General features: G+C 35.4%; 2 protein-coding genes and 1 pseudogene across 2 annotated transcripts; all 3 read right to left on the reverse strand.

Moving 5' to 3' along the window:
- Positions 1-440: 440 nt before the first annotated feature.
- On the reverse strand, positions 441-4438 carry LOC120214667 (putative nuclear RNA export factor SDE5). Its single transcript, XM_039212503.1, has 12 exons — positions 4395-4438; positions 3290-3867; positions 3077-3102; positions 2783-2860; positions 2586-2629; positions 2214-2449; positions 1706-1791; positions 1522-1578; positions 1246-1313; positions 1040-1155; positions 891-961; positions 441-665 (listed from the first exon to the last, which is right to left on the reverse strand). The coding sequence occupies exons 2-12, from the start codon at positions 3852-3854 to the stop codon at positions 537-539; spliced, it is 1476 nt and encodes a 491-aa protein (XP_039068434.1). The 5' UTR covers positions 3855-3867; positions 4395-4438; the 3' UTR covers positions 441-536.
- An 8255-nt stretch (positions 4439-12693) lies between these two features.
- Positions 12694-13760, reverse strand: LOC120214668 (stem-specific protein TSJT1-like). The gene is made up of 3 exons (XM_039212504.1): positions 13302-13760; positions 13064-13184; positions 12694-12947 (listed from the first exon to the last, which is right to left on the reverse strand). The coding sequence occupies exons 1-3, from the start codon at positions 13740-13742 to the stop codon at positions 12745-12747; spliced, it is 765 nt and encodes a 254-aa protein (XP_039068435.1). The 5' UTR covers positions 13743-13760; the 3' UTR covers positions 12694-12744.
- A 785-nt stretch (positions 13761-14545) lies between these two features.
- LOC120214681 lies at positions 14546-26112 on the reverse strand (annotated as a pseudogene).
- Between the last annotated feature and the right edge of the window lie 956 nt (positions 26113-27068).

Genomic DNA, 27068 nt, shown 5'->3' on the forward strand with positions numbered 1-27068 from the left:
AATGAATATGATGACTTGGGTTTCATAGATTTGAGGATCAATGGCGGCTCTGTTGAAGCTCGCTGCGACGGCGAGGAGAAGAGGAAGAAGTTAGAGATAGGTGTAAATGGGTTAACTACAGCCTTAGTCCCTGTAATTTACCCAATTTATATCAGCTGGAATTAACAGAGTCAGTCATTAATGTTGATCAAAAAGTCGCATTGAATTCTTTTTTTAGTTAGAGGACCACATTGATCAAAAAAATAAAGGTCACGTTAGACTTTTTTTAGGGACCTTTGATGTCTTTAAGCCTAGATTTAACCTTATAAAAACATTGTTGCTTTTATAACATGCATCTATAAAAACAACTACAATTAATGCAAAGAGATTCAATATTTCTCGCTTGTAAGTGGAGGGTTGAATTTATAATTATATTAATAATAGTGTAAAATGACATTCAAATTTAGAAATCAATGTTACCAAAATAGAATCACTCAATCAACACATTAAACTTTCAGTCCTTAGGCCGTGATTTTCAAACAATTAGCCTTTAAAGATCAAAGGGATGGATTTTTCTTGGTAAAACTCAAATTTTTGGGGTTTATATTATCCAATCGGATCCTGATTATACCAAATGTCTCTCCTTCACTACAAGTGATTGATTCCTTCTCCAATAGCCTCATAACCTGCAACATATAAACGTAAATATCAAGTGTCAGTTCTCAGTTCAAAGTTGAATATGGTTTAGTCTGCTTGTGCTTTATAATGGTTGATTAGAATTATAGTTTATTCGAATACCTTTCGTGTGAGATTGTATTTGTAACAGCCCTTCGTGTATTGGAAAAAGAAGGGTCGTCTCCTAGTATACTTATGAGTTATGAGATTGAAATCAAAGAATAGACGTTAATTACCAGTCGTCGACGGCTGCCTTTCGATGAGTCGTCTTCATTTTTGTCGAGGATGACTTTTAAGTACTTGAATGCTGATTGAAAACAGAAAACAATGAGTGAAAACAGCATGGTTCGAGAGTAAAATCGAAGTTGGGAGAATGGGGCCTTACATGGTATGCCTGCAAGCGAAGATAGATGACACTTCAAAAGACGTATTGCTTCCTTGGCGCCATGATCATGCAAGTCGAGCGATATTTCATCTTCATCTTCTGTATCCGTCATGCTCCTGATAAATACAATTGGGAAAAGGGTGCAAGACAGAATGAGAAAAAAAAAGGTGGGGGTCCAGAAACGTTTTAAAGAACGAGAAGCTAACCGAGTGTCAAAAATCTTTTGATTGGATTCTTCATCTGCTTGGCGAGCCTTTTCACGATAAAATTGTCCCTGTCACCCCAAATCCATCCATAATTCAAGTAGATGACACACAAAACTTGACAACAGACAGTAGCATTAGGATTACTTCGATTGTTTGTTTTCGGCTTTATATCCACTTTAGCAGCCATCAGCAACCAGGAAGAAAGGTCGATTTCACTTGTGACACGGAAGTAAAGTTATATCGACAGAACAAGCATATATTTGACTTTATTTTTACCTTCTCCAAAAGTCTGTTTGCTAGACCTTGATCCCCTTTAGCAAAAGCTTCAATAGCCTGACACAGAACGCGTATCAGTTACATGGAATTCGAAGGATATTGACAAAATATAATTTGCATCAAACATTTAAGATTAGTGCCAACATGATAAAACGGACAGCAATTTCAATACCACAAGACTTACAGCTTTATAATATTCCTTCATTGTGCTCCTATGTTCCTCCACAGCCCTTCGAAGAGCCAGGAAACTATCTTCCTCTTCATCTTCATCTGTAAGTAAATAATGGAATAGGGAACTCAGGACATAGTGAACATATTCGGAAAAACAACAGCAGCAAATTTGCAGCCAGAAACAACCATTTCCCATTGGCCGAGGTCTATGTGAAGCAAACTATGATTAATAATTATAAATGCCCACTGAGGCAGTGAAGACGGTATTGAGCAGGTAAGAGGTATATGGGAATAGTCAGACCTTGAACCTTTCTTCTATGAACATTTGCACCATCTAAATCTATGATTAATATCTACGATTTACTTAATATACCGAAGCATATAGAAGCAAAAAAAAAAATGTGTGGTCGTTACTTATAGTTCCTGAACAGCCTACTGCTAAATCTAATCTGCCTCCTATAAGCATCTTACTCGATTCTTAGTTACATAAACTTCCCAGTGAAATGGACAAGAGCAAATACCATCTTTTTTATCTGAGCCAACTGAATCCACCTTCTCCTTAACAACAGAATCAAGCAGAGGTCCTTCCACAAGTTCTCCAAATGCGATAGACCTTTTTGCTGGCCTCATTCTTCTCGGCGGTGATTCATCAAGTCTCGTGGGACCATTATTAAACAAAGCAGTCAAGACTTCCTTTTGGATCTCGTTTCTATCCTTCGGTTGCCTTGCTCCTCCATTTGCATTCAAGACTTTGTTCCTGCAAGTGAAAAGGGTCCATCAGGAACTGTGAAATACTTCTTTCCTAATTCTCTCTGTTGATAAAGTCCAAATTGAACCTAGCCGAGAAACAAAAAAATAATATAAACTCGAGAAAAAAAATCATGAAAACTTACTTTTCACGTGAAACCTCCTCCGCTCTTGGATGCATATCATTAGTCTATAAAAGGTGAAGAAGTGCAACAACAACAAAAGAGATGATCAGCCGTAACGGTTTGATGCACATCACAATCGCTTTTATTTTAATCTTAGGAAGAATAACACATACAGTTATACCGGCCACTAGGTTCACACACAATATTATTACACTAACCTTTTTATTGGACTCACCAAGAAACTTGTTTCTTTCGTCCAAACCTGCAGCTGACCGGTCAAGGAGCTTCTCCATGCTCTTATAAGTCAAGAGGGGGAGAAAGGAGCCATTAGAAAAACCTTCAAAAGAATCTTATTTCCATGAAGTCGGCCATGGCAAAAGAAACTTCATTTCCTTAATAGTAAAGTATATGATACTTTGCACTAAAAAGTCGGTGGAAGTGCATTTGATAGTCTGAAACAAGAATTTCAAAAGATAAGAAAAGATAGTCTGAAACGAGGATAGTATCCATACCTTTTGCATGTCATATCCACAGTTAGCTGCATATAAACCGATAAATAAATAAAACTTGATTAGTGATCTTGCATGACAATGAATGTGTGCAGATGTACTAGGAAATCATATAGACATCAAACGGCCTTACGTTAATTATAAAACAAAGAAATTAACTTAACAAAGAACATGCTAGGAAATCAGATAAAAGGCAACGATAAACTGTAGGATTACCGAGAACTTCGCTAATCACATTCCTCTCCAGTTGAAATCCCAGTCCAAGCATTTTGAAAAGAAAATCTTCCATATCCTTATGCAAACGGTCCTCCTTCAAAGAACTCGATTTGCATTCTTCTCCCCAAAGTACAGACATTGGCCACTCCTTTGAGTCCACCTTCAAGGGTTTAGTTCGTGGATTGGAACTATTAACCGAAGGGGTAGGCTTCATATACCCCTTTCCTAGCATGCTTGAAACAGTCCCTCCTGAAACTGGTCTCCATTTTTGTTTTTGAGTTCTTAAATCCCCAATTGCTTGAAAAGAATTCTGGGGATTGTTTCCGTGGAATGATCCCAAAGTTTCACCACATTTTGACTTGCCATTAGATGCACTAGCATCAACAAAAGTGGGGTTCTCCTGCATTTTAAACAGAATTTCACCAGCTACATCCACATTCCGGTTCGCCTCACAGTAGGCAGAAGCAATATCTTTAAGAGAAAATACAGATCCAAACGCATCAAGCAAAGTGTTCAATGCGTGCTCCTCGTGATATTGCAATTCATTTGAACCAGACACCTCCATTCTAAATATCAAACTTCAAAATCAAAAACAAAAACAAAGAGGGGAATATAAGAAATGATGCAATGTAAAACTTAGGTTAACAAAGTTGAAGGGCAGACACAAAAACGAGCAAAGAACAAACTGCAACTGAAAAGATAATGTTATATCAATCCATGATCAACATAAAAACATCTTTCTAAAGATGATTAAAGCGTGCTAGCGAAATCTAGTCATCAGCCAAAAAGAACAAGATCAATTTGATCAAAGAACCACTTAAAGAAAGGGGAAGAAGCAGAGTTAAATGTATTAATCAACCATATCATAAGCCAAAAGAGCATGCAAGAAAGGCCACATTTGGGATACAAAGGAAACAACTTTATTTCACAACCATGACTTAGACTAAGCAAACCAATCTAAATAACCCTAACCATAATCGAAAAAGATCAAACCAAGAGAAAAAAGAAATCAAACAAAACCCATTTTGGCAGCAAAGAATCAACTTGAGAAAAAAATAAGGATTGTTAAATTCACAGAGAGAACAAAGAGTTTTGAGTAACTTACCAAAGGGGTTTCGGCGAGGGACTTGGAGGAGGGGAAAGTTGAGGATTTATAGATAGGAAAAAGAAACTAAAATATTAAATTATATAAAGATTAAAAGAAAATAAAAGAAAAAAAAGTAAGAAAAGATGAAAGGATATGAAAGGACAGAATTTGGCGCTCAAACAGTCAGTCGGATTAATTGTGCTGTTTGCTTGGGATGGGGGAGTGTCCCAGTAATTTTTATCACGCAAATCGACGTTTTTCTAAAAAAAAATTTATCGGTGATTGATATATTTATTGATTTAACACCGGTTGTATTATATTTTTTGATCTAACACATGTAGTAATAAAGCACGTTTCATGTCTCGCATTATATGCTGATTTGATGTCACATAGGGTATAATGCGCCCCATGTACTGCGTTATACGTTGACATAGCTTACACGTGGGTATAAAACGTCCCTTGATCCGCGCTATACGCCACGTAGGAATATAGCGCTGCCCCTGCTCAGCGCTATACCTGGGTATGAATTTTATTTAGCGTGGACTAGGGTCCGCGCTATACCTTTATCTAAATAATTACATATAACGCGGTGCAGGTACCGTGCCTTATATAGTTATAAATACCCTTCACTCCCCGTTAAGTTTCTCACATCTCTCTCCTCTTACTTATAAATTAATATAATAATTCTATTAACGAGTAATAATTCTGATAATTTTCTCATATTTGATTTAGAAGTTCGTGCGTTTTTTCGTTATAAATTTTTTTAATTATATTTATTGTTTATTATGATTATTTGAAAAAATGTTATACTAATTATTTTCAATTAATTTTTGTGTTTGTAAAATTGAAAAGCATGAACATACGTCAAAATAGTTTTGCGGTACAAGTAATAATATAAAATTATATTATTTAAATTATTTACGTTGATGTGTAAAAAATTTATTTTGTTATATTTTCGTTCATATATAATTTATTTAATCAGGTTTGTTTCAGTTATTTTTTTACAGATATAATATTATCGCACTTTTAAACTCAAAGAATGACGCGACTTTCAGCTATTGTTTATTATGATGGTGAAATTCGAGAAGATGAAACCGGTGTTGTTTTCGTATCAAATGAGCGTGTTAAAATATTATTCAATAGAAACATAACTCTTGAGGAGCTGATAACGAAGATTTCGATGAAGATTCATGTTGGAAGTAGTAGAAGAATGTCGTCGTTGCAGTACAGATTTCAAATACATCATTGTTGTCATTAACTTATACAGCGTTTGAACTTTCAAACAATGATGATGTTCAAATGATGGTTGAAGCTCAAAGTAATTATTCAGACGCCGCTATTGAGATGTATGCATATTTTGTTCAAGTGCGTGTTGTTCGGGGTCAATCTTTAAGCTCCCACTATGGGCTGGCTGAACAAGTTGATCAAGTTGACAGCCCGACTACAGTAATGTGTAATGATTTTAATGCCATAATGGGGAGACATTCATCCGCAACTCCTTACGATATGTACCGAGGTGGGTCCATAAACAATCCGTATGGCAACACCGCGTCCAGTTCAAGGGGAAGGCATTCATCTGTAAATTTCTTTGACCATATGGAGATGTCATCGACGCAATCATCTATGCAGTTTCCATTTGACACGATGGCTTCAAGCTCCAGGGGGGGCATTCGACTGCGAGCTTTTTCGATCTCAATGTCGATATGCCTTCCAGTTCAAGGGGAAGGCGTGCAAGTAGTAGGTTCTTCGAACTAAATGTGGAGAACATGGAGGAACCATCATCTCCACCAGAAGAACCGCTTCGTGAGCCTGGTGCGGATGGTGCTGAGACTGGACTATTCATTCACCCAGAATCACCGCAATTCAACTCCGATAATGATGAAGTTTCAGGAAATGTGGCACAAACTGGCCCTCCTGCACACATGTATGAAGCTGATTATGGTGCAATGTACGGGCCAGAATTTGCGGATATGCCTCATCTCGGTGACTATGGATATTACTCATCAATAAATAATGGTGAGTTATCTTTAGGCATGGAGTTCTCAAGCAAAGAAGAAGCGGTGATTGCTATAAAAAATTACAATATCCGTAATTCTGTTCTGTCCAGAGTCAATCGATTCACGACCGAAAAATATGTATGTTACTGTGTCCGACGCAAAAACGGATGCAATTGGATGTTTCGCGTATCGAAAAGGAAAAGGAAAAACAACATATGGGAACTAACAGTATACAACGGTCCTAACACATGTTGTGCTGGACGGGTCAACCAAGATCATCCTAACTTGGACTCTGAAGTGATATGCCAAGCCATCATGCCCATGGTAAAAGCAAGCTCTCATATAGCTGTTGCAGTGTTGATTTCAGCTATACAATCGTAGTATGGGTACACTGTCTCCTATAAAAAAAGCTTGGTTGGCAAAACAAAATACTATTGTCAAACTTTATAGCGAATGGATGCATCTTACAACGAACTTCCAGGATGGTTTAGACTGGTACGGAGGTTAAATCTTGTGATAATTGTGGACTTTGAAACCTCCTATGCATACCATAATGATCGAGTTCTCCGCGATCGATGCCAATTCTACCGGGTTTTTTGGAGTTACCCACAGTGCGTTAATGCTGCCAAATACTGCAAGCCTGTGGTCCATATCGACGGGACTTTCTTGTATGGAAAATACAAGCAAGTTTTATTATTAGCAGTTGTCCAAGATGGCAATCGCAATATTCTTCCAGTTGCTTTTGCTCTTGTCGAAGGAGAAGATACAGATTCTTGGGCTTTTTTCCTCCAAAATTTACGAGCACATGTTATCACGAGGGAAAACATATATGTCATTTCAGACCGTGAAGCTGGGATCAAAGCAGCAATGGAGTCTTTGGGTCCAATATGGCAACCACCCTTTGTCCAACATAAGTATTGTCTCCGACACATTGCTGCGAACTATCATGGAAGGTATAAGAAGAATGATGAGCGTCAATTAATTGTGCGCATGGGTAAGTGAAACTGATGTAGTTTGTTTTCTTTCAATCGTTTTAATTTTGCAAAGAAAGCAAGTTAGTAAGTTATACATTTTTTGATCAGGTTACGAACTACTTCCTCGAACGTTTGAATCAATGCTTCAAGATTTGCGGGCGAAGAACGAGGAAGGATACGATTACATCAGCCTCATCGATAAAGAAATGTGGACGAACGCATATGATGGTGGATATCGATATAGACACATGACGACCAACTTGGCAGAGGCAATCAATTCAACTTTAAAGGGTGCACGCCACTTACCAGTAGCGGCTTTGGTAAAGACTATATATTTTCGTTTGGGGGCGCTTTTTGCGAAGCTCGGGGGACAAGCTCAAACTTGGATGCAAGGCAGTCATGTCTATCATCCTAGATTAGTTGTAGATCTACAGAAAAAAATTGCTGCATCAAATGGAATGTCTGTAACAAGCTTCTCTAGAAGGCATGAAATGTTTCGTGTCACAGAGTTACCGCGACCTCTTCAAGGGATTGAAGTTGTGTCGTTAAGAGTAAATCTAAGGGGCAGAACGTGCAACTGCGGGTTTTTTCAAGCTCTGAAGTATCCATACTCTCATGTGATAGCAGCTTGCTCGCATACACGTCAAGACTATAATCGTTTTGTGGATCCCGTATACTTATTATCTGAAGTTTTTAAGGTATACGAATTTGAGTTTCCCCCCATAAGTAATGACAAAGACCTTGATGAGGTTCAAGATTGGCTTCCGATTGTATCAAACCCGAGTTTATTGAGGGAGCGTGGTCGTCCAAAATCCAATCGAATTCATTGCGATATGGATATTCGAGAAAGATCTAGACAAGACAGAAGATGTGGGCATTGTAGAAACCCAGGACACACTAGAAAAACATGTCCACTTCTGTTGACATCAAGTAACAATTGATGAGGAAATGATGTATTTGTTTATCAAATAATAATTCTTGTACTTTGATTTGCATTTACTTCAAGTTAATGTCATTTGATAATCGCTGATGAAGATTAAAAAAACAAACACAATCATTAAATTTTATCAAACTAATAACAATTTGGTATTTGAATATAATTTTAAATACAACAAACTTACAATAAGAATTAAATGGTAAATGATAACCAAATTACAATAACTGATATTAAATGGTAATAAACAAAATTAACTGAAATACATTAAAAAAAAAATCCAACAAATTTAACAAAATAAAGTAAGTTTTAAATGAGAAATAATAAAAAATTACAATTTAACAAAATAAAGTAAATACAAATATAAAAAAAATCTATCGATGTCTGCGATGCGAATGTGTTCCGCAGGGCGGTGGCTGTCGGTCTCGATGAGGATTTATTCGTATCACTGGTTCTGATTCCTCGTTGTCATCACCATCATCGTCGTCGTCGTCGTCCTGAGCAGGTACATTAGGTTGATGAGGAGCTGATGACGATGAAGCACCTCCATAGAATAAGGACCTTGGAGGTGTATGACTGACTATCCCACCGGCATGCGAAAACTGGGAAAACTCAAAAAACCCAGACATCGCTGAGTGTGAAAATTGTACAGGAAGTGTAGCTATGGGTGATGATGTTGAACTCGCCAGATATCTAGCATATGAACCCCAAGTTAGATCTGCAAACATAGACTCATAATAGCCTCCAGGAGGGGTCATCTGTGACGGTGGCGGCGACGACATCTGGTAATGGAAAGGCGACGACATCATATATGGCTACGGCATCATAAATGGCTGCGGTGGCTGCTGTGAAGGTCCTGCTGGTGCAGCTGAGGATAAACCGGAAGCACCTGCTCTCTGTCCACGAGTCGGGGGACGATGGTGCTATGTCGGTGAACGTCTCTGTCGACGTCGCGGAAAGGTCTGCCCTCGTACATCCTCAGGAAGAAGAATCAGTTTCCCGTTACTGTTGAACCACTCATAATAACCTTCAGCAACACTCAAGAGGTCAAGTAAAATGAAGCTCTCTATGGGGAAGGCACCGATATCGATCCTCCCACAACACGACCCACTCATGATGTCTCACTAGCCAATCTATATCTGTCTTACCGCGTCTATCTAAGCTATGCAACTCGTCCATATTGCGAGGTGCTTCCGGAATTGGTTAAAACAACCAAACTGCCGGAGCAAGCGATCAGTAGAGTGCCACTCGACGGTCGGATAACAGATCAGAGGGACCATCGCCATCCAAACATCTGATGGGCCTTTCAACTCAGGTGGGATCACCGCCTTCACATCATCAGTACAATATGGCACCCATTCAAACTAAAACAAATATTATATAATTTTTTATCAAAATAATAATCTAATTATATAACTATAATCTAAAATTGATTTTTAAACATTAAAATTCATACTTGTGTGTCAGCTTCTAATCGATTAGCACCCTAATTTTTCTAAATCATCAGGTAGCTCCTGATGATTTTTCCTATCAGCAGACCACCTATTCAAGGAAAAAAATTATTATACGTTGTATAAAATTATTAATATACAAAATCAGTTTTATAATTACCTCAGAAGTAGTGGAAATACGAATGGGTTCTTCACAACGGGACATAAAAAGGGCAATCGATACCATACACAAGACTGCAGCAGCAGGAGACATCCGCCGATAGCATTACGCCTGTAGTCAGTGGCTCCACACATCTCCCTGTACAACAAAGCCAAAACTACCGAGCCCAACTGAATGATCCGGCCAGACGAAAGTCGCTAAGATGTCGCAACCACATGCTGTGAACTAGGTTGCGCGATTTGTCTGGCGTCAGCAACCCTTCTATCAACTGCAGTATGCATGCCCGTGCATACATATTAACTTCATCCTTAGAGGCGTCTGCGCTCAACTCCCGAAAATTGGCATCTAACAAATTTAACGGTATCCTACATCGATAAAACTTTCCGGGACACGTCCTAGATTATCCCGGCACAAAGTAGTCCAGGAACCCTGTGAGATCCCTGATATCACATATCCATCCACCGGAAGCCCTAGGTGCATAACAACATCCTCAAGTGTAATCGTGCACTCTCCGCACGGAAGATGGAATGTGTGGGTCTCCGGCCTCCACCGCTCTACTAAGGCAGAAATAAGGTCTGGTTCTATCTTACAGTGACTATGATATCTACATATGTAACCAAATCCAGCCTCTACTAAATACGACAAGACACGACTAGGTATCACTAACTTAAGATTTCTAATAAAAGGATCTAATACACGGTCCTTCTCCTAAAATTAAATAATTACACAAAATAATTCTTAATCATGCATTAAATAAATCAACAAATTATTACAAATAATTTAAATTAAATTAAAACGTTAAAATGTTATTGTATCAGCAAAGTGTCGAGATATATGATTTCCATCCAAGCGAAGTAGACCGCCTTCCATTATATATCTGCAAAAAAATTATATTAGTAAAATATTAAATAAATTAAATACATAATATTAAAAATATTATAAAATATACCTTAAATAGATAGAGTATTTGAAAGAATATGGTGTGATGAAAGTAATAGAGGATGAGGTATTTATAGGGAGGATTGAGGGTAATTAAAGGTATTGCGCGCGCCCTGTACTGCGCTATACCATACGTGTCAGATAAACAGATATAGCGCGAATCAGGGGCTGCGCTATACCCCACGTGTAAGATAAACGTGGCGTATAGCGCGGATCAGGGGGCACGCTATACCCACGTGTAAGTCATGTCAGCGTATAGCGCGGTACAGGGGGAGCGCTATACCCCCACGTGGCGCCAAATCAACATATAGTGTGGGGCAGAGAACGCGCTTTACTACTACGGGTGTTAGATCGAGAAATATAATATGACCTGTGTTAGATCAAAAAATATAATCTGACCGGTGTTAGATCGATAAATATACCGATCACCGATAATTTTTCGGGAAAAACGTCACGCAAATCCTGTTGTCGGATCTTGAAATTGCTTAGAAAAAGTTCATTAATTCTAGGGTGAGTTTAAAATACAATTTATTAATATAATATTAAAATTAGCATAACTCAATTGTAATAACAAAAATTATTAAAACTGTAATTTTTTAGATTAGATAAGATAATATTGTAGATTAAAATATTTTTTATATTTTATATTTTATTTTTCTTGTAAATAAAATTATAAAAAATTTATATAATTTTTTCAGTTATAAATTCTAAACTAAACATAGTGTATTTTTTCAATCGTAATAAAAATATATTATAAATTAATTCTAGGGTGAGTTTAAAATACAATTTATTAATATAATATTAAAAATAGCATAACTCAATTGTAATAACAAAAATTATTAAAACTGTAATTTTTTAGATTAGATAAGATAATATTGTAGATTAAAATATTTTTTATCTTTTTTATTTTCTTGTAACTAAAATTATAAAAAAATATATAATTTTTTCAGTTATAAATTCTAAACTAAACATAGTGTATTTTTTTCAATCGTAATAAAAATATTATAAATTATATAATTTTCAGTTAAATATAATAATATTTCAAATTTAAAATCATCTTAAAATTTACTTTAAATTATACCGTAGTATAATAGGACTATACTCATTTTAATCTTGTTAGTACTGTATTGTGTTTAAGTTGTTGATTTAATACAATTTATTAATTTATGCAAAGTACAATTGCTCATCATAGAATTTTATCATTTCTCCTTTTATTATTTTTTAATTTATTTTTAAATTAATTTTTCCATTTTGTGAAGAAAGATTTAAAACAAGGTAAAGTTCATCGAATGTCATTGAATTATGCCTAAATGATCATTTTAGCTATTAACTATTTAAAAGTTATAAAACGGTCATTATTAGAAAATTTTATTGTGATGTTATAATCAACCGTAAAAGTTTGATAAAATTAATGATCATTTTGTAATGTTTCAATGAAATTAAATGATTATCTTAAAATAATTAAATGAATTTAAATTATCATTTTATAACTGTGTAAAAAACTAACAAAAAAATTGTAGTTTTTAAAAGTTCAATAGCCAAACAATTATTCGAACATAATTAAGTGACTTGTATATTTTTACCCTTTGTTTCAACCACCATTTCCTTGGAAACTCCATTAAAATGCATAGAAATTTTCCCTCGGAAAAAATATTTTAAGAGGTAAACGTATAAATTATTTTAAGATGTAAAGTAAAGTGAAAGTTAATTGTAAATTAAAATAATGGCTAATCTTACCAACATCTGTTAACTTTTGTTATTGTCCATATTGCCATAATTAACAGAGTTCTACAAGAGAGGCTGAAACGAGAGCACGCATTGAACACAAGAACATAAACACATGACCAACAGTTAAATAAATGAAACCGAAACGGCGATTTTCTCCGAACGTTTGGATAAAGGCTTCCTCGTACTCAGTCGGCCTCGGCGGCGGCGGCGACATCCGCCCAATTGGCGGCACTGCCGGTCCGTGGAATGCTGGGGAGTCTTGTAAATAAGTCCACCTGAAACATGACTCCACAGATGTTCCCATCTTCATCTTCACGAGCTATTGCCTTTACCTTGTGAAGCGGATGATCGATGCTCACAAGGCCGTTGCCATTTGTGAAAATGCAGCCTGTGAACTCAACGATGTATTAAATTTAAGCCTTTAGATGTAATAATGAAACTTAAAGGTGTGTTAAATATTTCAGTAGAGAGACTAAAATCATAATTAGACTGATGCATTTTTACCTGGAGGAAATGAGGCAGAGGATTTTCCACAAGTCATTTGTATAGTATCTGGATCATCCGATAAAACCAGGGAGCCATCTCCAGCCATTCCCCATTTGAGTTCAACGCTTCCTTCGCCGTCCTAATTAGCATTGTTAAATAAAACAACGTTATAAAGGCTTATGTATAACTGCGAATATTTAAATCAAGAATCATATCATGTTTATTAATAATTATGGTGGAAGTAGAATGAGCTTACTCTGGCCACGAAGAGGGTGCTGGATTTAGCATCAAATAGAATGAAAGCAAACTTTCCTTGGAGATCTTTAATGACTTGATCAGGTGGATATGGAGCTCGGTCTCGAAGAGCCTTGTAAGCATCGACCAGCAGCATGGCCTCCGTCGCTTGTCTCGAAGATCCGTAATGTCGCCGGAGCTCGCAAATGTTCACCAGCGTCCCCATAAAGATGCAGAAGATGTCGTCCGTGACAAACATGGACCTTTGGTGCAAAGGAGACTGAGCTTCATGCGACAGCGTCATCAAGTTCCCATTCGAAAGGTGGTAAAACGTAGACTTCGGCCACAACAACCTCAACATCTCCGAGATTTCTTCCCTAGTTTTCTTGCAATCTAAGCCTACCGAAGGAAGTTGAAGCTCCTCCGGTGGATTTCCGATTGCCTTCTCGAAAACCGCCAACATTTTTCTTTGCAGAAGAAATCTCAACCAAAGCTTATTGCATGCTTATCTCTTAAAACTGCTGTAGCTTTGTAACTGAGAGAAGAAGAAAAATAGTGTGATGGTTCTCGTTTCAGAAGCTTACAAGAAAGGATTACGTTGGGGTCTGTGCATGTGGCACAACTGGGAGCCTTGCATGCAGCAATGGTGGACATATTCTTTGGTTCCTTCCTCAGATGGGTTGACATCTCAGATTGCGGATTCCGAGGAAAGAAAACAACGGTAAATGATTTGGGTTATTCAGAAAAAAACAAACTGGACAGCTAGATTAACGATTACTGAAAGCAAACTAGTGTTGTTAACCGTTACAATTTGCTACTCCAATCGAGTCTATTATCTTACTTTCATGGATGAATGATCCATTCTAATCCAAGGCCTGAGAGCTGAAGGAAACAAATGAATTTAGCTCGACTGATATTATTATAATATTCTAAAAGAAACATGAAGTTAAATATACTTGAACGTTCAATTGTAACACCCACAACTCGTATCCGACCCGAATACGAGTATGAGGTGTCACATTTACTTTTTCAACTATTTATTTTTCACAAAATAATTAAAAGATTTCAATTTCTCATTTAAATAAAACTGATTCACTTGCATTAATTAAAAACATTTGGATTTACAAAACCTTTCAGAACATATTCAATACAAATCACTTGGTACATGTCAACTACGTTCAATATATCAAATACATAATCGTATCCATTTCTTTTCTGATCTGATCTTTAGCAAGGAGAAACTGACATGTCTTGCTCCTCATTACGCTATAATCTCCTCGAACCTACGTGTGAAACAATCACATGCTAAGTCGTTGACTTAGTGAGACATAAAACATATAATAAAACTCTAACTTGTGATCATGCCTGAACAATTTCTACTAACATATTATATACAAGCATAACACACACACACACACATATTTATATATATATATCATTTCCATACTAATTCCTAATATGCACGTTTCATATATTCATTCTAAATTATCTAACACATTATTCATCAAACATAAATACATGCATATCCATTTTATACCCACTCATATATTCTTTTATAAAATAATTATCCATATGTGCACATATCATCCTTCACGTTTATAACTTTATCATCTTATTATCATACTTTCACATACGTACACATCATATTACCAAACAAACATGTAGTATCACATAACATTTTTCTCATATTATATCTTTTATTTTGGCCCATACATACATGTGAGAACTGTAGATATGTGAGTATATTGAGGTTGTTCACTATGTTGTCACCACAGCTCGTATGGGGTCCCACTAGGAGCATATGAATTTGTCCTGAAGGACCACTATGTCCCAAAGGACCACGTAGAACCCTCAACTCTTGGCATGCCAACTATACCTCTAGCCCTTATGACATATAACATGGGCATTATTATTTATCATTTCACATATAAATATCACTGTCCATATGATTTCATAATCATATGTCATTTATCTTATAACACTTCTCATGTGTTCATATAACATATATATCATTTTCATCTCTTGTTCACATATGTTTCCCGTATATCATATAAATCACATAACTTATTTCTTATTCTTATATTTTCTCATATACATATCAACACTTATTTTCTCATCTTATAACTTATATTATATATGCATGTAATTTCATGACTTATTATCAAGTAGCTCAGGTAATATTCTTGTAATGTTTCCTAGATCATTATCATATACTACATATCATACAAATGCAGATAACATAACATGTAATACAAGCAAGACGTATTCACATAACACACAATCCTAATCATGCTTTAAATCATACTATCATATATTCAAAATATTGAAACAGACTTATCACAAGTCTAGTTTCCATGTAAAAATACATATATTCTAAGAGTATGCACTCACATGGCCTCACTAGTCAATATCAATTCCTTATATTTTCATCGATGACTATTACTTGACACCTTGTCTGAACATTGCTTTCGATTGATATCTACGCAATCATATTTTATACAAATCAATAATCCAATTGGCAATACTCTAATCTTTCATTTCTTAAACTAAAAGAAAGGCTACACTTTGTAGTGCATCAGTACATTCCTTAACATGTGCATCGATGCACTAACTATGCATCGATACACAAATCACATTCGATGTTTTCATTTTAAGAGATGCATCGATACACACTTCCTGTGCATCGATACACACTGAATAATTTCTGGAAATTTACCCTTGATGCATCGGTACATGTTGAATGTGTGTATCGATGCACACTAGCCCAGAATTTTAATTTTCTGCACGAAAATCACTTAACTTAGCTCAATTGTGCCATAATTCCACCCATTTCATATCCTTAACTTACATACTCTTACTTAAACCAATTAACACCCATTTATCACATCTTAAACCTCAAAATCCTATCCATCCTTGTGATTCAAAAATTAAACTCAATTTTTCAACATGTTCTAAATCCACTTTTAACACCTCATATCTCTTAATTCATTCATTGACAAGTCAAATTGAATCTCAATTTTCACTTATCAACTTTATTCCAAGTTTTCATTCAAGAGTTCCTAATGTTTAATCTCTCCTAACTCCATCATCCTTTGATTTTAAGATAACTTAAGCTTTTCTTAAGCTTTCTTAATACCTTAAGAATCAAAACTCACTTAAACATAAAGAAATAATCCACAGAAATCATACTCACCTTAACCAAGGAGCTCACGGGAAGAAAAAAGCAAGAAGAAGAATAAGCTTTCAGACTTCTCCCCTAAATCCCACGTGTTTATCCTCAAGTAAAGGAGAGAAAATATCCTTGATATTAAAAAGACCATAATAACCTTCATTCTTTCCATCCTTGCAATTTAATCCACTACTTAAATATTCCTATTTAATTTCTTATACTTTTCAATCTTTCAAAATCAAACCTCAAAGTTTCAAAATTTTTATTTTAATCATTAACCCTAATTTTGGGATATTACAAATCTCCCCTCCTTTTAAGAAAATTCATTCTCGAATTTTCATTACAATACCAATAAGAACATATCTTATAATGTTCTCATGTTGCCTCCTTTACTTAATCTTTCATTCCTTTAGTTATTCAAATACCTTTTTCCTTTATACATTTATATACTGTCGCTTATCATATACACAGTAACCTTAATCTTTTCCATTAAAAATCATGAATGAACTGCATCATTATTAATCTCTAGTTACCTCACCGCATTAACCAAATTCTTATTCCATCACCATTTGACCCATAACACAACCTTAAGTCTTCTTCAAATGTGATTAAACATATACTTTACGAAATCTAACAATCTTTTCACATCACCTTGCACCATTTTCTTACAAACTTATCATCTACACTTCCATATAATCTTTATTGTATATGATCCTTTAAACTCACTCCTTTTCATTTCTTTATTCCCTTATTTCTTTATTTATTCAAAACCGAAATCTCTTTATACACAAATCATATCTTTTCTTTCATGTTCAAATATTCTTGTCCTATCACCTATACTCATCTTTGAGTACCAATCTTCATTGCATCCTCATAACTTTGATAACCTACTCTACTTATACAGAACTTCATTCTTTACCATCTTTTGTACTTGTATTTCTTTCTTTAAAGCCCTTTTTTAAAAAAAAAACATATAAATACTCATCTCCTTGCCTACATCATATCTATATAATCAAAATATATAACCACATCCAGAGTCATATCATACTTGATGAACTTAACTTTAACTTTCATTCAAATCTTATAACTCTATCACCTTCACTCTTACAACTAGTCAATAACAACTATTCAATCTAGGGCACATACCCTAATCAACTAATCATATACATCATTTCCAATTGGGATTATCTCAACAATATTTACTTAATTTATCGAATCCTCCTTATTCTCATACACCATAAATTTTCATTGTTCAAACTCAACATTCTAACTTCATTTATCTTATAAACTGATCATCGATATGCCCATTCTTAACTCTTCTTATCAATCCTTAACTTTACTCAACGTACAAATCCTTACCTCCTTCACTATACTATATTACTATGATCAAAATATACAACTGTATCCAGATCCACTTCATATTTGGTTATCTTAACCTGATAATATCTTAAAATCTGATAACTTCAATACATTTTCACCACATAATCCTGTTAGCCAACGCTAACTCTTTCTATCTATAATGTCAACCCTTATTATATTCACACTCTTACTTATACATAGTACTATTTATTTGTTTCAAATTCATGACTCTGATTTCATTTATCTTATAAACTTGTCACCAAATACTTATTCTTGAACTCTTCTATAAATACTCACCACATTATTTGATCTTTTTAACGTTCTTATGTTGACACTTGTTCACCATATTCTATCTTATCCACATACTAACAAAACTACTCAATATCGTTTTTCTGATTCAAAACAATGAAGATCTTCTATTACCATTCTAATATGATTTCAATTTTCTGAAATCAACATTAATCTTACGAGGCACTTACTGAGGTATTCTCTCTTCATCCTGTCTGGCCAGGGCAGGTGAATTGCTATCACAATCAGGAATATCGCCTCTCATTTCACTTCAAAACTATTGCAATCAGATTTCTACTATATCATACTACTCTTATTCTATTAGCAAGACAGTATACTCCTTACACTTATCAGATCAGAAATTATTGACTTTGTGTTGCATGTACACATTTTAAATCTCATTTAACTTCGGTTTAAGCTTAGAATCGACTAAACCTTAGTTTTGGTACCATTAAAGGCAACACACCCAACCCGTATCCGACCCGAAAACGAGTTCGAGGTGTCACATTGACTTTTCCAACTATTTCTTTTTCACAAAATAATTAAAAGATTTCAATTTCTCATTTAAATAAAACTGATTAACTTGCATTAATTAAAAACATTTGGATTTACAAAGCCTTTCAGAGCATATTCAATACAAATCACTTGGTACATGCCAACTACGTTCAATATATTAAATACATAATCGTATCCATTTCTTTTATGATCTGATCTTTAGCAAAGAGAAACTGACATATATTGCTCCTCATTACGCTATAATCTCCTCGAACTTACATGTGAAACAATCACACGCTAAGTCGTTGACTTAGTGAGGCATAAAACATATAATAAAACTCTAACTCGTGATCATGCCTGAACAATTTCTACTAACATATTATATACAAGCATAACACACACACACACACACACACACACATATATATATATATATATTATCATCTTATTATCATACTTTCACATACGTACACATCATATTACCAAACAAACATGTAGTATCAGATAACATTTTTCTCATATTATATCTTTTATTTTGGCCCATGCATACATGCGAGAACTGTAGATATGTGAGTCTATTGAGGTTGTGCACTATGCTGTCACCACAGCTCGTGTAGGGTCCCACTAGGGGCATATGAATTTGTCCCGAAAGACCACTATGAAATGTCCCGAAGAACCACTATGAAATGTCCCAAAAGACTATTATGTCCCGAAGGACCACGTAGAACCCTCGACTCTTGGCATGCCAACTATACCTCTAGCCCTCATGACATATAGCATGGGCATTATTATTTATCATTTCACATATACATATCACTGTCCATATGATTTCATATTCATATGTCACTTATCTTATAACACTTCTCATGTTTCCCGTATATCATATATATCATTTTCATATCTTGTTCATATATGTTTCCCGTATATCATATATATCACATAACTTATTTCTTATTCTTATCTTTTCTTATATACATATCAACACTTATTTTCTCATCTTATAACTTATATTACATATGCATGTAATTTCATGACTTATTATCAAGTAGCTCATGTAACATTCTTGTAATGTTTCCTAGATCATTATCATACTACATATCATACAAATGCAGATCACATAACATGTAATACAAGCAAGACGTATTCACATAACACATAATCCTAATCATGCTTTGAATCATACTATCATATATTCAAAAAATTGAAACAAACATATCACAAGTCTAGTTTCCATGTAAAAATACATATATTCTAAGAGTATGTACTCACCTGGCCTCACTAGTCAATACCAATTCCTTATATTTTCCTCGATGACTATTACTTGACACCTTGTCCGAACATTGCTTTCGATTGATATCTACACAATCATATTTTATACAAATCAATAATCCAATTGGCAATACTCTAATATTTCATTTCTTAAACTGAAAGAAAGGTTACTTCCATCTTTTATTTACGGTATGCATCGATACACTCTGTAGTGCTTCAGTACATTCTTTAACATGTGCATCGATGCACTAACTATGCATCGATACACAAATCACATTCAATGTTTTCATTTTAAGAGATGCATCGATACACACTTCCTGTGCATCGATACACACTGAATAATTTCTGAAAATTTACCCTTGATGCATCGGTACATGTTGAATGTGTATCGATGCACACTAGCCCAGAATTTCAATTTTCTGCACGAAAATCACTCAACTTAGCTCAAGTACTTCTTTAACATGTGCATCGATGCACTAACTATGCATCGATACACAAATCACATTCAATGTTTTCATTTTAAGAGATGCATCGATACACACTTCCTATGCATCGATACACACTGAATAATTTCTGGAAATTTACCCTTGATGCATCGGTACATATTGAATGTGTATCGATGCACACTAGCCCAGAATTTCAATTTTCTGCACGAAAATCACTCAACTTAGCTTAATTGTGCCATAATTCCACCCATTTCATATCCTTAACTTACATACTCTTACTTAAACCAATTAATATCCATTTATCACATCTTAAACCTCAAAATCCTATCCACCCCTATGATTCAAAATTTAAACTCAATTTTTCAACATGTTCTAAATCCACTTTTAACATTTCATATCTCTTAATTCATTCATTGACAAGTCAAATTTAATCTCAATTTCCACTTATCAACTTTATTCCAAGTTTTCATTCAAGAGTTCCTAATATTTAATCTCTCCTAACTCCTTTATCCTTTGATTTTAAGATAACTTAAGTTTTTCTTAAGCTTTCTTAATATCTTAATAATCAAAACTCACTTAAACATAAAGAAATAATCCACAGAAATCATACTCACCTTAACCAAGGAGCTCACGAGAATAAGAAAACAAGAAGAAGAATAAGCTTCCAGACTTCTCCCCTAATCCGGCTCATACTTCTACACGCGTGGGTGATTCTTAATATTTCCAGTGCCCGTTCCTTAACCACACCAGTGCCCATTCCTTAACCATTCCAGTGCCCATGCCATGCACAACAAGCAGAACTGAGTTTGATCCTCTTTCTGCTATGGCTATGTCAAGTTGGTGAGCAGCCTCTTCCACTCGCATATCACGGAGATCCACGGCATTCTTTGAGGTCTGAATTAATGGGCCATAAGTAGTTGCACCACTTTCTGTGATGTCTGAATTTTTGGGGAATTCTCTGCTCTGTTCTCCCTGTAGCAAATATGAGCAGAAGCAGAGCTATTAGATTCAAATCCAAGACAAGCAGAAGATTATAATCTAGAGTCATCCATGAAACAAACCCAAGATGCCACTTTTTACAATTCAATATGTCAGCTGAGGACTGACCAGCTTCATTGCATCAACTCGACATAGGTGAACATTTTGCGCATAAACATGCACAAGTATTGACATATAAACCATGAGCTACTTGTCTGTAAAAGCTTCGTAAGGCATTAAAAATAGGGTGCATAAAACACTATTCGACATGTATTTGGATGCAAGTGCAACTAAAGTATAGCACAAACATACAAGTAACATGTTTAAGAGAGCCATTGCTATTACACACCTGTCTTTTGAAACTCTGCCTAGAGCTGATTGCATCATTTCTTTCGCTACTTGAAAGAGGTCTAACATTACTCTTCTCAACTCGGACACTAATTTTACCGTATTGAATTAGCACAGTGTCTTAATCCTCAGATGCTGCAACAACAGTAGCTAACTTTTTTCCTAGCCCCTTCACAATGACTTGCTCACCAGACTGAGGTTGATATGAACTTGCATCTGTTTCAGTAAAAGAGAAACTGTCACCATGGCGATGAGTTTTAGAATGGAGTTAATTGCATATTCCGATTTCTTAATCAATACATTGAACTCCTCAGAATCAGCAGTTTGGAGCTGATTTTCAAATTCCTGTACCACGGTTTCAATTTGCGATTTTGCAGCTTTTAGTTCTTCCTGAACCTTTTGGGTTTCTTTTGCACCGAGAGCTATCCCACGCTCTTCAAGATTATCTGCCTCAACCCTAACCTTCATTATCAAGAGAAAGAAACAATCACAAAATGGTTCAATATGTAAAACGAAACATATTCTTAGTCTCAAAAAGCGAAAGAAGTTAACCTCTACATTGTGCTGATAACTGGCCATATGACACACCTTTACTTTGAATAATTAATCAAGTCAACAGCTATGATCGCTTCTTTTCCTGTACTTATTCATAAAAAAGAACGTGTGGCAACAAAAATCATGATCCAACGGGTTGGAATTTCTAAAATCACACCTCATGATAAAGTTTCATAACTTCTGCATGAAGAGATTCAACCTCTTGAACTGAGCTTCCAATTTGTTCCTTTCCTCCATTAGTGATTGATACAACACACCTTTGCGCTCCTGCTGCTTTTCTGGCTTTAGACCATCCACCCACGTCTTTGCTTGTTCAATTATATTTCCATCAAAACCAATTGATTTAGCAATGGCCAATGCATTTGAATTACCAGTGCTACCCCCAAAGGAACTGGCATGTAGGTTGTAAGGTCTCCAACGAAAATTCCATGGCCGCATTCTCGTACTGAGAGTACAAATCTTTAAGGCGACTTAAATCCGCATAATGAGTTGTTACGACAGCTAAGTTAACATGATTCTTTAGATACTGCAATATACTGGTGGATAGGGCCACACTTTCTGAAGGATCAGTTCCACAACCAATTTCATCAATGAGGACAAGTGATTCTTTTGAGGCTACTTCCAAGATCTCACAAATTCTTGATATATGGCCACTAAATGTTGAAAGACTTTGTTCCAAAGACTACAGTGATAAAAGAAGTGTCAAAACAAATAAAGAAACGAGAACTTATCACTCATAAAAGCAAAAAGGTAAACAGGTACCGGACTGTCTCCAATATCTGCGAGAACAAGATCAAACCATGGCAGTCTTGGCTGCATATTAGCGGGCAAATACATGCCGGCCTTTGACATGATGGATGTCAGTCCCAAAGTTTTCATTGAAGCAGTTTTACCTCCTGTATTGGGTCCCGAGATATGACCACCCTTGTTCCACATTGAACTTTAATATCTACAGGAACAGGAGAGCCAGATATGCCTTTTGATGACTTTATAGGAGCCATTCCATCACTTTTGCCCAAAATAGATGAACCCATAGAGTTGGATGTGATGGAATCCGTGAGATTACTTAGAAAAGACCCAATGAGAAGTGGATGTTGTATTCCTTCAATAGCTATTGACAAAGCATTATCTGATCTGTTAGATATTAACACTTTTGGGTTCCTTTGAACTTAATGATGGACGGACACCATTCACCCACTTAGCATATGCAGCTCTAGCAAAAGCGAGATCAACTTCTAGAAGTCTATCCAACAAATACTTTATCTCAGCTTCTGATTCTGCAATTTCAGATGTAGCAGGCTCAGGATAGCCATTTCCTCAGCTTTTTCAGAATTTGAAAGCTTTACTTCCATGTTGTTCAACTCAACTGCTTCTTTGGGCTCCACAAAGTATGTTGCACCAGAACTACTAACATTTAGAACCACACCACCTGGAAGCAGATATTTATGGGAAGCCCTAACACCCACACACATCCTTGACCGCCGCTTGGTTATTAAAGATTTATCAATGCCTCCAGCCTGAAATATACTAAATGATATTTCTTTCAATAGAGAATCCAGATTTTCCATGTTCCTCTTCCTTTCCCCCCTAATAAGTTCCAAATCTTCTCTAGCTCTACCAATGATAGTCAAAAGGCTGCAGTCTATGCAAAACCCCATCTTTTGCTCTAATTCCATCTGGAAATTGCAATTTTGAAGTATCTCAAGCAATGGAGTGTAACAACCCGATTTTCAAAATAATATTTAATTGAAATTGGAGGTAAATTGTGAAAATGGGTGAAATTAAGTGACTAAAATATAATTTTATGAAAACTTGTATGCCATTTTCAAAGTAAAGGAAATTCAGGGACCAAGCCCTGAAGTTCCCCTAAAAGTGTCGGCAAGTTTGTTATAACTAACGTGTTTTCTGATTTCAATCAGAAAACACAAAAGCTTTTCTTCAATTTTCTTCCTCTCACACCTCCATTTTCAAGTCCGATCCAAACGCCGTCCGAATTCCGATCGTTGTTTTGAAACCACCGTTGTGTTCATCATCGAGCGAGGAACAAACCCTTCAAATTAATTGAAGCGAAACGCGGCCAAACGTCGGGAATTTCCAGTCAAAGTAAGCTATATGGAAAATAATTTTGGGAACTACTGATGGTGTACCAAAAAAGGGTTTAAACTATGATTTTCAAAAAGTTAAACTCTTTTACGAATTTGTGAGATTACTGGACTATGATTTGTACCTATTGTGATTTTATGGAAATGTTGGGACACACTGAGCCTAGCTCACCTTTTGAAAATGTTTTCCCCCTTTCAGATACTGTTGGTTAGATACCTTGGTTCGAGCACTTGGAGGATCAACATATCTCTTGAAGTAAATCAGATTGTAATGTTTTTATCTGGCAAGTTGACTTTATTTTGGTGACATGGACCTTATTTTAAAATATCGGATTTTATAATGATAACTCTTTTGCTATACTGCTCGGTTATTGTGATTTTGAATTTGAAGACATGTTTTAAATTAAATTATTATTTATTTGTACTATATTTACGAGTTGGATTTTGATAGTATAATTTGTTTATAATTTCATGTTATTTATAATTTGATTTTATATTGATGGTATAACGGTTGCGAAAAATGTCTTTAATAATCATATTGTGATCCACTAGACTTAGTCGAAACGCATAGGCCGGGTCTAGGGGTTACATGGAGTGTACCTGGAAAAAGAATCAATAACTGAATGAGATTCAATAGTAGTGTTCATACATGCAGGTTATATATTTAATGGTATAAAAGTAAACAGGAAACGAGCTTTCACTCCTGGACCTATAGTTCCTCAAAAAGAATACTACTTTAGGCCCTTACTGATGTCTTATGATACACTGGTCTCCCCAAATTGTAACAAGCAAAAAAAAGAGAGAGAGAGAGAGAGAGAGAGAGAAAGGAAGAACCTTTAAGACACACTTCAAATAAAATTGCTCGCGTCAAAATCATTTTAAACTAAGATATTAACTGTCTATAACATCTATACCAGAAAACGCAAAATATATGAACCGATCCCTGTTAGGATCAAAAGGTTGAATACTTATAGGAATATAAAATCAAGTTCTTGACAAATGCAAAGAATCAGAACATTCGTCAAAGTACACTGAAAGATCATTTCTTTCAAATTGAAGCTCGAACACTCATTAAGATGACACGCTTTGAAAACAACTACAAAACTATTAGACATGTTCCTCAGTTTTATATATGCATTTATGCTAATCCAATACGAGGGAATCACTACGTTAAGACAAAACGACCAATTCGAAAACAAAAAAACTCCAGCCAATTCAAAAACTGATTTAATGGACACTAAATTCACACCAATAATGCAAGGGAGAAACGAAGAGAAATTTATTATACCACTCCGAGGAACCTTCTTCGGCGACCCGACCAACTTCTCAGAGATAGCTCTTGAGGCGCGGAGCATCCTCCGAACTCTGCTAAGCTCCCTCACCGTTAGCAGCTGTCCTGAAGCCGCGGAGTGAAGGATCTCGGAGACGTCTTCGATTGCAGAGAGATCCAACGGGTCCGACTACAAGGCCTCCATGGCGTGCAAAGCGGAAGTGGTTTGGTCAAGAAGCTTCTGGGACTCTTCCCGCGATTGACCGATGGGAATTGCGGCAGTTTTGGCGAGGGAGAGGGCCATGGAAGTAGATGTGAAGGGAGAGAGGTAATTGCAAAGGGACGGCCATTCTAAGGTTTTTAGGGTTTCGCTCTGTAGGGCGGTGACGAGTTCGGATGAGCGTTGCTCGGATGAGTTGGCGAGCGAGTTGATGAGTTTGAATCCGAAGGGCCCAGTTTGAATGATAGGAGAGGCGGTAGCGGACGCGGTTTCGGAACCAGAGAAATGGAGTGTTTTGGAGGCAAAGGAAATGAGTGGAGATTTGCAAGAACATTAGTTGGACTTCAGTAGGATGTCATCTTATACATTTTTGTGGTAAGGGAGTAAAATATGTCAATTGAAATTTAATTTTATATTTTGTTTGATTGACAGTAAATAGAATTGGAATTTAATTTTATATTTTATTTGGTTTGCAGACATATTAAATGAATTTAATTTCAATAATGTATAATGACAGAATGTCCTTCTTATTTTTTTGTTTTATTTTAATTTGTTTTAAAACTTATATATAGTAATATATTATAAAAAATTAAAAAATATTAAATTTTCATTTTATTGATTGATTATTCATTTTAAAAAATTATAAAAATCAAGCTAATAAACATTATAAGTTAAAATCATCGTAATCAAAATATGTTAATAAGTTACCAAAAGATATAGCAATATTTCAATACATTCTAATCGGAGTATATTAATTAGTTACAAAAAATATACCAAAAACTATTTTTATTCAATATATGAATTAGAAACTCGATCCGACACTACAAAAAATAATAATAAAAATTATTTTTATTCAATAAAAACATTGACTTAATTGAAAAAAATTATATATAGAGATGTATTATTGTAATTATTCCTAAATATATAAGGTAAAATTATATTTTTTCCCGGGTCGGTCCGATTTTTTTCACCCTAAACCCGAACATAATATCACACTTAAAAAACTCCGACCCGACCCGAATATCACACTTAAAAAAACCCGACCCGAACAAAATAAAGTTTCACCCAACCCAACCCGAATATATGAATTAGAAATTTGACCCGAAATAATAAAAAATTATTTTTATTCAATAAAAACAGTGACTTAATTGAAAAAATATATATATAGAGGAGTATTATTGTAATTATTCCTAAATACATAAGGTAAAATTATATATATTTTCGGGTCGGGTATTTTTCACCCTAAACTCGAACTCGACCCGACCCGAATATCACACTCAAAAAAACCGA

Source organism: Hibiscus syriacus, unplaced genomic scaffold, assembly GCF_006381635.1.
Source record: "Hibiscus syriacus cultivar Baekdansim isolate YM2019G1 unplaced genomic scaffold, ASM638163v2 tig00110085_pilon, whole genome shotgun sequence".
Taxonomy (NCBI): domain Eukaryota; kingdom Viridiplantae; phylum Streptophyta; class Magnoliopsida; order Malvales; family Malvaceae; genus Hibiscus; species Hibiscus syriacus.

Coding starts and splice junctions, on each gene's coding strand:
- LOC120214667 (XM_039212503.1), bottom strand. CDS start 3,854: ATGGAGGTGTCTGGTTCAAATGAATTGCAATATCACGAGGAGCACGCA. Junction 2,861..3,076: donor GTGGATATGACATGCAAAAG/GTATGGATACTA, acceptor TTGACTTATAAG/AGCATGGAGAAGCTCCTTGA. Junction 1,792..2,213: donor TGGCTCAGATAAAAAAGATG/GTATTTGCTCTT, acceptor ATTTACTTACAG/ATGAAGATGAAGAGGAAGAT.
- LOC120214668 (XM_039212504.1), bottom strand. CDS start 13,742: ATGTTGGCGGTTTTCGAGAAGGCAATCGGAAATCCACCGGAGGAGCTT. Junction 13,185..13,301: donor GCACCCTCTTCGTGGCCAGA/GTAAGCTCATTC, acceptor AATGCTAATTAG/GACGGCGAAGGAAGCGTTGA. Junction 12,948..13,063: donor CTCTGCCTCATTTCCTCCAG/GTAAAAATGCAT, acceptor TTGAGTTCACAG/GCTGCATTTTCACAAATGGC.